The sequence below is a fragment of the Staurois parvus genome, unplaced genomic scaffold (genome assembly GCF_062004578.1).
Source record: "Staurois parvus isolate SC_StPar_1 unplaced genomic scaffold, SC_StPar_1.0 ptg000779l, whole genome shotgun sequence".
Classification (NCBI taxonomy): domain Eukaryota; kingdom Metazoa; phylum Chordata; class Amphibia; order Anura; family Ranidae; genus Staurois; species Staurois parvus.
In genome coordinates this window covers 1,525,281-1,538,531 of record NW_028318575.1, presented here as the reverse complement: position 1 = coordinate 1,538,531, position 13,251 = coordinate 1,525,281, and the positions used below count along the sequence as shown (strand labels likewise).

General features: G+C 43.9%; 1 protein-coding gene across 4 annotated transcripts in view; it reads right to left on the bottom strand.

Annotated features, from left to right (window-relative positions):
* The window catches only part of ETV1 (ETS variant transcription factor 1), a 101,498-nt gene that overhangs the window by 15,551 nt on the left and 72,696 nt on the right, over positions 1–13,251 (bottom strand). For 3 of the 4 annotated variants that reach the window (XM_089654574.1, XM_089654575.1, XM_089654576.1), the window contains 2 exons: positions 4,981–5,049; positions 4,803–4,871 (listed from right to left, as the gene is read on the bottom strand). The exons of the other annotated variant lie outside the window; for it this stretch is intronic. In XM_089654574.1, coding sequence (XP_089510700.1) covers positions 4,803–4,871; positions 4,981–5,049 — 138 coding nt within the window. The remainder of the gene's footprint in view (positions 1–4,802; positions 4,872–4,980; positions 5,050–13,251) is intronic. 4 annotated transcript variants of the gene reach the window in all.

Genomic DNA, 13,251 nt, shown 5'->3' with positions numbered 1-13,251 from the left:
TAGAGGTCTACATTTCCTGGTGTTCTGGCCATTTTTGTCTAGGTCTAGAACCCATCAGATACTTATTGTCTGAATCTCAGGGAAATGGTTAGGTAGAACTGGAACCCTTTAATAAAGACAGTCATAGACGGTTTGAATCTCGGCCAGTTCAGCAGGGACCGGCTGAGATGCAAAAAATGTATGGGCAGGCTAAATGTTCCCAAGTGGATCAATGATTTTACATGCGATTATTGCCAACAGCTGTTTCCACAGGTTGCAGGAAAGAAAATCACTCCATCTATGGCCGGCTTTATCCTATTAGTGTTACTTCCCAATAGTTTGACAGTGGTTTATGCACGGTTTCTCAACAATGGTACAAGTACAATGTATATAATATATAACTCCAACTATATATATTGTACCTTCATACTAATCCATACATACATTGCTTCCTATTCTAAAGCATTAATGAAGGAGCAAGTTTTGGCTTAGGGGTCATTGAATTTGATGGGTCCCCTTAAGCTCTGCACAGCCAGACATCACGCATTTTCCACATCTTCACACACAGTCTCAGTAAAACAGTCCTTGAGCTTGGTTTTGCTGTTTTTATTAGGGGTTAACAACTTGGATGGGGTCTAGGGGTACATGGGATGCCCAAGGAACTGTAAACCTCAAGGACACCTTCTCAGCAAACACTGTACAAAAAATGTGGACCAAAAAAATAGAAACTATCTCATTAATTGCACTGATGTCCCCTTAGATGTACCTCTTCAGACCCCAGATGAACCCTTCCTCCTTCACCGAGCTGTCCTGAGGGTATCCCTGGGCAAGGGATTCCAAGATCTGCAATTAAGTAGTTCTGGATGAGAACTAGTTGGGTATTGCACCTGACCACCCTCTTCCAGGGTGTGTAGAAGTACTCACACTGTCCTGTCAGCTTGCTGAGTTGCAGCGGCTTTCAGGCGTTATGCTGGGCTGGCTCCTTCCCTGCTGACAGGATGTCCTCCTCAGGAGACTTATGGCACAGTGGAGGTCTGTCCTTCCATCCAGCACCAGCCTGTAGGTAGGCCCCTCTCCCTATGACCCCCTCCCAGGCTCAACACTCCAGCACCTTCTCTCAGTCCATCTTCCACCCAACTCCCCTGCTGCACAGGTTCTGCCACATTTAAGAGTTGCTCTTAGCCACCATGCCCGGCATCCTGCTTGGGGATTGGCCAAGTTCCCTAAAACATGCAAATCCAGGCTTCCTCACCTCCACCCCTCTTCTAGAAAGTTCCTCCAGTTTCTAGAAGGGTGGGAGGGCTGTAGAAGCCCTGACCTGTATAGCCTCCCAGCCTGTCCTGAGGTGACCTCTCTACCTCACGCCCAGGCTGATTCATCTCAGGCTTCTAACAATACTCACAAAAATATCAAAGCCCTCTAGCTAAACCTAGAGGGCGCTACAGTTGTTTGGTCTTCCTCCTGATTTTACACTGGAATAAACTTGTGTCTGCACTATAAACTATTAGTGTGGCTAATGTGGAACACTGCAGTTCTTCTGAGCCTATAGAAATCTGGGGCTGTAATAGATCAACAAAAACACGCGGACATTTTTGGACCAAACACATCTGACCCCCTATAAAGGTCTAATAACCCAGGAAAAGGGCAGAGGGAGACTCAATTATGCTTTTAAACAGTTTTAGTGTGCTCTCGGCTAAGTATTAGCAGTGATCCAGCTGAAGGTGTACGTGAATGGTCTTCTAAATGATTTGCAAGTAAAACACGAAGGAACAGCCGTCAAAAGACACTAATAACGCTTCATTTACAAATCATGCACTTTAGCAAAACCACACAGTTTATATTTGTATAGCCTGTCATCCATTATAAAACAGCTTACTTAAAAAAAAAAAAAAAAAAAAAAAGACGCTTATCCCTAGCCAAACCCCATTTCTTGACATTGGATAGAGTTGGGAAGGTGAAATACCTCTTTTAAAGAGAACCTGTCACTAATTAAAAACACGCATATAAAATAATTAAGTGACCATACACCTTGTAAAAGCTTATGGGTGCCGCTCAAAGCAATCATCCCAACATGGCTTTGATGACTTGAATTGAAAGTGGGTGCCGGTGCTGAAAAGAGCTCTTCCTATTCTGTGCATACATTTGAAGAGGAAGAAAAAGAGCCGCACTCCAAAAGAAGCAGCCCGAGTATGAAGAGTAGTCAAAAAGGCTTCAGCCCGGCTCCTCCCAGGCCATGCCTAATGTGTTTCACCCCAACCACACGGTTTAGTCATAGGGGCTAAGCTCTGTGGGTGGGGCAAACTGCATCAGGGCATGGCCTGCGAGGAGCCAGGCTTAAGCTGTTTTGACTCTTCTTCATACTCGGGCTGCCTCTTTGGAGTGCTTTTTCTTTTTCTTTTCTTCCTCTTCACATGAAAACTTAAGTATTTTTAATGACTTGCAATATACTTTGAACTAGTTCAGGAAGTGTCAGTTCCCTAACTTAGCCCCCTCCCTTCTTGCATGTCATAGCCCTCCTTTTTGGAAGTGTCTAGATGCTGTCTGTGCTAGCCCAGCTCCTCCACCTCTCCCATCGCCCTCCCTACACGGCCTCCTGCCAGGGTAGGAGAGAAGGGGAATACTATTGCAACTTAAGTGACCTCTCTGAATCTGCTGTAACGTGAGTGACTGCTCAACCTGCTGACATCACATCCAAGATGGCAGCACCCAGATGTACTCTCATGACTACACAAGGAAGGATTTACAGGTAAATAATAGGCATTAGGAAATGTTTGTTGAAATAAATGGTCTAGCAGCAGAGTCTCCTACAGTAAATGCTTTTATTTAACAGGACATTCATCTTTAAGAGTTTGGGAAAAGCGACCTGTGTCCCTGCTGGAGATTTTTCTACACTTCTTTTCCCAGTGGAAATCGTATCCTTCATCTTTCTCTTAGGAAAGGAATATTTTAAAAGAACGTAAAGTGACTCATTCTGTGCCTATTGCTTTCCCCTCTATGAGAACCTGAGCATAAAAAATGTTTTCAGTCAGTAGGTAATGGAATAATGCCATTGTATCAAGTAGGCTGAAGGCAGAACAGGACTGCAAATCAGACTCCTGAAAGTAAAGTGGATTTTTACACTGAGTTTTCACAGCTGCCATCTAAGGATTGCCATAGGGTTGTGATAGCCAAGAGAACATTAAAGAGCTTACAACATTCTAAATGCACCGATTCAGTTAGATGGCATAGCAAGAGTAATGGTTACTTTATTACAGTTTGAATTAAATTTTTAATCAAGATGGAATTTGATGGTTTCCCATACAGCCGTCCCACATATAACTTAGGCATCTTTGGCTCAACAGTGGGGCCTGGGCCTTATTCTGCCTTGTTACATGGCAGGGAGTGGTTACCCGATTAGGGAAACTCTAGGGGAAGTGGGTGGTCCTAAATTATATCCTTCCATCAGGAGCCTACAGTGCCTAATAGAGATACCCATGGTGTACAACTTGCACTTCCAGCCTCCTGCAAGTGCACTGGGCATGGCCGTTTTTAGCTATGAGTAAGCGCTGATTAGGCAAAAAACACATTTGCTATAAGATGCTTTGGTTTTATGAAGATTTTCAAGAAAGGTAAATTTGTAATGTGTGGCTGACCGGAATTTTCCATTATATTCCAAGGAGTTCACATGTGGGTCTGGCACAGTAGAGTGGGAGGAGGAGGCGAGTACTATTGGAATACACTTATGGGTGATGTTAAGAGTCGTATCCCACATTTTTGGTTGCCGAGTGTATATTTAGACAAATATGGGCTTCCTTGTTTGCTGAGATAAGAATGATGACACGGTCAGGTAGTCTTCATGGGGCACCATGATTTCTCATGATCAAGTTAGCGTTCGCATCAATATCCTAGGAGCAGGGTGCTGTCCTCGCAGGGCACGGCAGGGCCAGGACAAGGGAGGGGCAGGAGGAGCAGCTACCCTGAGCACTGTGGTATCATGAGAGGTGGAGGGGGGGTGCTGCAAGGAAATTGATGGGGGAGAGGATTTGTGCTGGGAGGGGTAGTTTGGGGGGAGGCAGAGGGTACAAATTGCTCTAGGAGAGGAAATTTGAGTGTGGGTGGGGTGTTAGGTGTAGTGATTTAGGAGGATGAGGATGTGTTAGGGGGGGATTTGGGGGGTGGGGAATTGTGCTAGGAGGGGAAACTTGGGGGGGGGCATTTTTGCTGGGACGGGGGATTGGAGGGGATTTGTGCTGGGAGGAGGGGACTTAAAGCGGGGGGGGGGGTGGTTGTATACTCGAAGGGGAACATTGAGGGATAGAGTATTTCTGCTAGGAGGGGTGAATTTTTAGGAGGAGGGAGGGGTTGTTTATGCATGGGGGATGGGGGGGCAAAGATTTGTACCGGGAGGCGGTGTTTCAGCAGAGGGTGGACTTGTACTAGGAGAAGGGGAAAATTATGCTTAGGGAGCAGGCATGCAGAATTTATGTTTTTTTTGGGGGGGTTGATTGCCGACACATAATGCTCATATATCTTTAGGAGTACAATTTGGCATGTGTACCTTGGGTTCTATATGACCTTGTCGCAGCACTGCCTCAGGGCCCATGATGCCCTGCACTCACAGGATACCATCAGTCCTCAGGGTTGAATGATGCTGGGTGTCATTCAACCCACAGGACTGAGGACATCTAGTGGTGGAAAGGAATTACTGTAGGCAACAATGCCCAAATAAAAGGGGAGTATAGCAACGAGAGCTGATTTTTCTGTTTTAAAACTTCCTGGGGGACCATTTTGACAAAATTATAATGGGCTCTACGTTGGTAGACTCAGTTGCGTAACACGCATACCTTCAAATTTTTCAGGGACCACACAGGTGTCATCATAGAATTGTCGAGGACCTTTTTCATATATGCAACCTGGAAGGTAATTAAAAAAAAAAGGAGAAAAAAAAATAAAAAAGAGTTAGGTATTGATAGATTGTCACTGAGTGCTGAAAAAGAACAGAACAGCTGTACAATCAAATACCTTCTGTGCCATTGGGATGAGCCAGAAAAGCTTCTTGCCTCATGTAAATGGAATGGCAGCTAGGCACTTCTGCAAGGAAAACAAGACAATGCTAATGAGAGGAGAGTCTGGGGTGCAGAGCACGCAGGTTATCAATGAGACAGGCTGCAGACAGAAAAGTAACAGAACGGGACACGCGCAGCAGCCACAGCCAACCTGTCAACACATGGTTAGCATTCTCCGAGACGCAGGCTCGCGGTTCTGCAGAACGAACCTTGAATATGAAGAACACTGATTTTATCTAACGTAGTCACTTGAACTCAAACTTTCAGCATAATCAACCTTGCTAAAGGTCAGCTCCTTTGGCAATCACACTCTCCTTTAAATAGCACTTAGACTTTTTTTTTTTTTTTTTAAGCAAACATAATTCACATTTGTCTGAACAACCGCATACTGATTAATTATATTTTTAAAATTCTGTACAATGTGTCGGATGATAAGCAATGAAGTAAATATATTTATGGCTTAAATATGTCTTCTGGACAAGATGAGATTTTTCCTTTATAGCATTTAAAGCTGAACTCCAGGCCACCTGGTTAAATACACAGATGAAACCTATATAAACAGAGCCATTTTACCTGCTGAAAGATAATTTGTATTTCTTTCCATCCGGTTCTGAGATTTACACAGCTCTGCCGCACAACACATCCCTGTGTGGCGGGGGAGACCACCTGATTTTTCTCTGCTGCACTTCAGTAACACTTACAGGTCTTGTCCCTCCTCCAACCTGTGATTGGATCTGATTGGTTCCTTGTGCTGCTTTTCCCTCCCCCAACCTACATTTTGCTGTACAGTGGTTTGAAGGAAGCCAATGTAAAGTCAGCAAAGTACTTACATTGCTTGAGCTTTAAAAAATGCATTAAAGTCCCTCTTAGATTGTAAGCTCCCAGGATCAGGCCCTCCTATCCCTCTTGTATTGGACTGTATTGTTGCTGTATTGTCTCCCGTTATATTGTAAAGTGCTGAGCAAACTGTTGGCGCTATATAAGTCCTGTATAATAATAATAATAATAATAATAATACACTATACTCCTGACCCCTGCAAAGTATTCACCATGTTATCTCTTAGATTGTAAGCTCCCAGGATCAGGGCCCTCCTAACCCTCTTGTATTGAACTGTATTGTTGCTGTATTGTCTCCCGTTATATTGTAAAGTGCTGAGCAAACTGTTGGCGTTATATAAATCCTGTATAATAATAATAATAATAAAAGTCATTCTAAAGGTTTGTCTTAAGAAAACACACACGAGATTGCATCTCAGAGGATCAGGAATTTTTCTCCTTGCAGGAGCAAATTGGATCGTGCTTTGCTGGGGGTTTGTTTGCCTTCCTCTGGATCAACAGTGGGTATAGGATTATAACTTTTTTTTTCTTTTAATGGTTGAACTGGATGGACCTTTGTCTTTTTTCAGCCAGACTAACTATGTAACTATGTATCACACACACACACAAAAACATGTCCTACTTACCTGCTCTGTGCAACAGTTTTGCACAGAGCAGCCTCGATCCGCTTTTTCTCGGGTCCCCCGGCTCCTCCCTGTTGACCAGTGCCCCCAATAACAAGCCACTTGCTATGGAGGCATTGGTGCGCACTCACTCCTGAGTCCGCTCTATGTGTCCATAAGAGAGAGAGTGAGAGCGTTAACACCAAATTTAACACACCTGCTCCCTATTCACACCTGAGACCTTGTAACACTAACGAGTCACATGACACCGGGGAGAGAAAATGGCTAATTGGGCCCAATTTGGACATTTTCACTTAGGGGCTGTGCCTGCACTGCACAGGTCAGCTGCTCATTTTTGTCTAGGAGAGGAGAAAGGTGATTTACGTATCTAATCCTCTAGTCCTCCAAGCACAAGTCCAGTTCTGGCACCCCCTCGCTGCTGTGGTCTTGAATTGTGTGTCCACTGCGGGGGAGCACAGTTTTCTGATGGAATGAAGGATTAGGTGAGTAGACAAAACAAGCTGCAGACCTGCACAGCCCCACTGCATGGGAAAACTTTTTTTTTGCTCAGAGAATGGCTTTAAGGTTTTCCAGCTTAACCCTAACACCTCTTAAAACTGTCTGCCCCCCCCCCCCCTTCCTAACACCTATGCTCAGGGTTGTGGATAAGGGGGTACCAACAGTCCTTCTGTAAGGACCCAGACAGCTGGATGAATCAGATGTGGGCAGGAAGGGTGATCGGCACGGTGGGGGGCAATTACTAAGAGCGATCCCATGAACGTCTCTCTCTGCAGCAGCTCAAAGCTGGCTTCTTCTCCCCTCCCACCCGCTGGCTTTCAGCTGCTGCAGAGAGCCATACAGGGATCAGTTCCAGTAATTGCCACCCACCACACCCATCACCCTCCCTGTGCACCATACATTTCCCCCTGCAGGCCCCCGTGTGTCCCCATCCCTGGCAGTGCTTCCGGCTTCCCTCCTCTCCTTCGCACCAACAGCTACAGGCACACAATAGGATCCTTCAGGATGGATAGTAGGGGAGAGTTTGGTAAATAGGTCACATTTACTCACCCCTTCCTCACCTGAATGAACACGATGAGTAAACTGAACCATAGTAAACTTTTTTTTTTTTTGGGAGGGGGCTGTCAGGTTGGCTGTATTGGGCCCCATGATTTCTAACAGCAGCCCTGCCTATGTTTATTAACCCATTTTCAGCCCGCTCAGATCACATGATCCGGCTCCCCTATGTTGGCCAGAAGCAGCTGCAGGGAAGAGGAGGGAACGCCGACAAGACATAGTCCATTGAAGCCTATGGGTGACATAACTGTTTCAGCCTTTACCACCTGCTGTCAGAGCACTCTCTCCTCTCCCCTGCAGCCTCCATTGGCTTACTCAGGGCACCACAAGACGAGACTGGAGTGAGATGACAATAGGTTAAGTACTGAATATACATCTTTCTTAGGTCAGTAAGCATAGGTATTAGGAAGGGGGGAGCAGGCAGTTTTAAAAATTAGTTTGTGTTAAACTGGAATTACACTTTAATTTTTCACATTGTGTGACATTAGTTTCTATATAATTCTGTAACTACTCCTATTCCTCTGATTTTAGTGTTGTATAGGCGGGGCTGATTACAGGCTAAAGCTGCGGTGAGCTGCACTGCGCATGATGGGCAGTTACAGTCAATTTAGGGGGATTCCAGAAGCCAGTTTTCTTTGCACACAGATAGCAACTGTGTAAACTTCACCCACCCCAACCAGTAAACGAAACAAAAAAACCCACCAAACTAAAGCTGGTACTGAGCGCACACCGCAAAGTAAAGAATCACACATACAGGGAAATAAAGGTAATTATATTTAACTGAGGAAATGCACAGCACACATGTTACAAGGAGAAAAAAAGATGTAGGCTTTAAAACATGGAAAAGGAAAAGGGATAATCACAGCAATAACAAGACTTCATTCACTTTCTAAAGACACAGATACAAACATGCTTTTGTTCCTCCACACCCTTCCCAAAAGTCTTGCAGAACAAATTTTGGCTTGGTCAGCGGAAACAATGCTCTCAAAAAAGATTACTGTGTTTACCCTGGGTAAATAGGACACTGGCATGTTCACAATAGTCGTATTTGAGATGGGAAATGCAAGATGCCTTTTTCTTAGTCTTGATACAATTCTAAAGGAAAGCCTGGGGTACTAGGTGGTCATCGCCTGCGTCAATCTGAATGATTAGCATTAGTAGATGGGTCTATAAACAATCAGGATTCTCTTATCTGCATTGCTTGGATATGCAGTATCAGTTGTGTACTTCTCTGCTATGAGCACTTTAAAGTGTTCATACTTTACAGATAAATCCAGACAGGTCACAAAATATGGCTACAGAAAAAAAAAAAGTAGAAAGATCCATGCCACTCGCACCAAGGGTGGAAGGAAAGAAAATTGTTTGCTTCCCTCATCAACACAGTCAGTGTTGGTGGGGGAATACCTCCCACAGCGACAATATGTTCTACCAGTGGGGGCCGCCTTCCTGGCTGGCAGAACACAATAATTATTGTTAGCAAAACCAAAAGGCTGGTTGTACCCAAGTCGATCAATTGATCAACTTGGGTACAATCATCCTGCCCATAGATGGATGGAATTATGGCCTGTTCTGCTGAAATAGACGAATTTCAATCCATGTATGGCCGGCTTAATGGAATACTGTGAGCCCATGGATGCAGGTAAACAGCAAGCTGGTCTAACAGGAAATGGGCAGAATGACGCAAGTGTTCTAAATGAAGACTAAACCAAGAAGGAACCTGGGGACAGTTCTGGATGGTAGATGGTAAGTAGAGATTGAGAATATTTTTTTCATACTTAGGAATCTAAAGTGAAAAAAATCTGTATCCTGTATAAAGTGGCCCCAGTTGGTGCGTACAAATGCACATGTGTTATAACATTCTGAATGCTGGTCCCAAGCCAAGCAACTCAGAAGGGCTGAAGACCAATCTGGTGACCTACCTGGTAAAAAATTAGCCATAGAAAATTCAATGGAAAAGACTTTCAAGGATATCATACATGGTGTCAGAAGGCTGACCCATAGAGTTGCACATAACAGTAAAAGATAAGTAAAGATGTCTTTAAAACTCATGTTCACAGATGGGGAAAATGGATTAAACTTGATAAATCAAATAAAAATGTGTTTTGTGGCTCCTGGCCACTTCTTTGATCCTTCTGGCCAGGTGCATCAAACCATTTTGGCTTAGGATGCAGCTGTCACTGAAGAGAGGTGTGTGAACCCCATTGACCATGACCTTCATCATTCCTATCATGTTGCGTCTCCAGGGTAAAGAAAAACTAATCCATGAAACACAGGGAAGAAAAAAAATGTATTCCTTACTCTATTCATAAGTTCAAGTACAACTAAAGGCATGTTTTTAGTTTTGGATAGAGTGAAGAGGGATTAGAGCCCCCGGTTAAGTTTTTATTGCTGCCTATGCCCCCATTAGGGAGATTCACCTGCTCTGTTTGTCCTGTTTCCAGTTATCAACTACAAATCCCATCTGCCACCAGGGTAATACTCAATAGAGCACATGTGCAATTTAGTCCACTGATATTTCCTCCAGCCCCATAACTAAAGGTCCATACTGGACTGGAGGAAGAATCTGCTTACCAAGGGAAAGCTCACCCCATGTTTTCCCTGTATGTTAAGTGAAAATCCCATTTTATTTCTATTTTACTGAATGCAGTCAAAAATTTAAATGGCTGCAACATTTAGCCACTAGAATCCCACATTTTGGGTTGTCCCTAGAACAGGAATAGAGAGGAAATCTTCCAATGACACACTACCCATCTGCCACACTGGTAATACTCAAGAGGGTCACTATACTTGTAGTCTGCTTAATAGGAAAAGTTTGTCCCAGGGTTTCTCTATATGTTAAGTTTAAGTAAAAAAAAAAAATCCCAAATGTCTGGTTGTCCCCAGAACAGGAATAGAGAAGAAGTCTTACAATGAGACACTAGTTCTGGTGTCTTTGGTGACAATCAGGGATTCCCTCTCACTTTTTGTTTTAGCTATGGGACAGAAACTGATGGAAAATCTCCCCAACAAGGGTTACAATCCTCCCTAACTCTATCCAAAAATAGAAGAAAACGTTTTGCCGTTTGTGCTACTTAAAAAGAATTGGCTATACATATACTCTAACAGCTATTAATATTTCCTCAAGTGCAAACCACAGCTTTCTTAAAACAAAAGGCACCTGCGGGTTTTTATTTCTTACATCCCAAATCCAAAAAATAAAGGGGTCCAGTCCTCTTTTTAGGATTGTGCATTGAGCCAAATCAGTGCTTTATACCCCTAGGCCAATTGTACCTCCATAAATGCTGATTTATAAAACAGGCACAGCCTAATATTATAGAGCCATTCATTCCAAACGACATACAGCTGTTCCAAGTTCATTGTTCATCATTAGTGAAGTGTATGGTAACCACGGCTTCTATAAAGCGATGTGAAGATGCACCGTCCTGCAGGTTACCCACAATGCCCCTTCCCTCTCAGAAGGCCTAACAGTTAATTTATGACTATCAGGGAGGGTCAGGCCCTAATCCAATTGCTGCAACGTTTCCAAAGTGATTATTTAATCAAATGGGTAACATGGTTAATTAGAAGTCATAAACACTGCTCTGAAGTTCATCAAAGTAATGACTTGACCAGGAAAGAAAAAAAAAAAGAAAAAAAAGACAGGAGCATAATTAAATTGTACACTGTTCCCATTTCTAACTGATCTAATAACCAGACGCATCAATGAAATTTAGCATTTACCGTTTCAAACTGCACTAAAATGTTGATACAATACGCAGAGCTGTTTGCGCTGGTTAAACAGGGTTACTTCAAAGCAAACAATTAGTAGACGGCAGAAGACTAATTGTGTTTTCCCCAAGACGAAAACATGGATTTAACAAAGTAAATGCAATTCTGTCTTCACTCCATGTCTAAATTGGACACAAAATAAATACATTGCAGAGCAAAGGCTTCATCGCTCAGCACTTCAACCACCCTGCCAGCAGTGGAGTAACAATGGGTACTGCAGCCCATGCATCTGCAGAGGGCCTGGAGGTGGAGGGGGCCCACTATGAGGTTGTTGAGGCATTTAAAAAACACAGAAAACCTGTGTGCATACAAAGATAACACAAATCCAGTACAGTAATATTAAATGGCAAGTCCACCTTTCTGACCAGCTTTCAGGTTACAACTACAGTGTGTTTATGGTGTAACATGAAACATGGTCACAGCCTGCAACACCCACTTCTTACTGAATCTAGGGGTTTTCCTTGAGGTGTCACTGTGTATATTGAACTTGGCAAGGCTGTGCATGCCTTCGTTCAAACAGCTGCATAAGATGACTTAAGGCTGGTCATAGGAGTCATCTTTTTCCATTCAACCAGTGGGTTGATCGAAAATAAAAATGACTGGATTTCCCCATCCACACGCTTCAATGTGGAAGGGGTAAACCTCCTCACTGCCCATTGTATTTGGACAGAGGGGAGTCTCTCCCACCTTCAGGATACACTTACGAATGCCGACAGCGCTGGACCGGCCCGACCAAATCCATATATACAGTAGCTGGCTTATGGATCCCTTTTGCCACCACGGTAGTTCTCAATAGAGCACAAGCGTGGTGACGTCATTGTAGTCCATTGATATTTCCTACAGCCCAGGGGCGGACTGACCATTTGGAAACTCGGGCACTGCCCGAGGTCAGTAGGGGGCCCCATGAGATGCCACTGGTACCTTTTTCATAGGCTTTTTTGAGTTTGGGCAAGAACACAGGGGCCCCATGATCCCCTTTTGCCCGGGGGCCTCATGAGTTGTCAGGCCACCCCTGCTACAGCCCCATAACTGAAGGTCCATAGTAGACTGAACAAATAGTCTGCTTACTAATTGAAAGCTTGTCCCATGTTTTCCTGTATGTTATGCTGGTATATTGATTGGCATGTTTCAAAACTGGCCTTGCTGTGTGTATGAGCCTGCGAGATACATTAAATAGTGCAAACTCCACTGTAGGACAGGGTCCTATGTATTCATTAATACATTCTCTTAGCCATATGCATATATATGTCCGCTCCTCGCAAGACCTCCTGCTCTCTAGCTCCCTTGTCTCCTCCTCCCATGCTCATCTCCAAGACTTTTCCAGAGCTTCCCCCATCCTCTGGAACTATGCTACCCCTATTTATCAGACTATCGCCTACTCTGTTCACTTTTAGGCAATCTCTGAAAACCTATCTCTTCAGGGAAGCCTCAGCTAATAATGGAATCTTCTACTCTTCCAACCAGTCCATCCCCCACAGTTACTACCTTTTGTACCACTAGCCCCTCCCTCCTAGATTGTAAGCTCCAAGGATCAGGGCCCTCCTTTCCCTCTTGTATTGAACTGTATTGTTACTGAATTGTCTCCCGTTATATTGTAAAGCGCTGAGGAAACTGTTGGTGCTATATAAATATTGTATAATAATAATAATGTGACAGCCCGGTGGTGGGTTTTAAACATCGTGCGGCTACATTCACTCACCGGCCACTTTATTTGGTACACCTTGCTAGTACCGGGTTGGACCCCTTTTTGTCTTCAGAACTGCCTTAATTATTCCTGGCATAGATTAAACAAGGTGTTGAAAACATTCCTCAGAGATTTTGGTCCATATTCACATGAGTTACCTTTGTCTTTCTATCATCTTGAACCAGCCTGCCCATTCTCCACTGACCTCCTACATCAAGAAGGCATTTTAGGAGTTAGGAATGCAAACGCAGGATAATGCAGG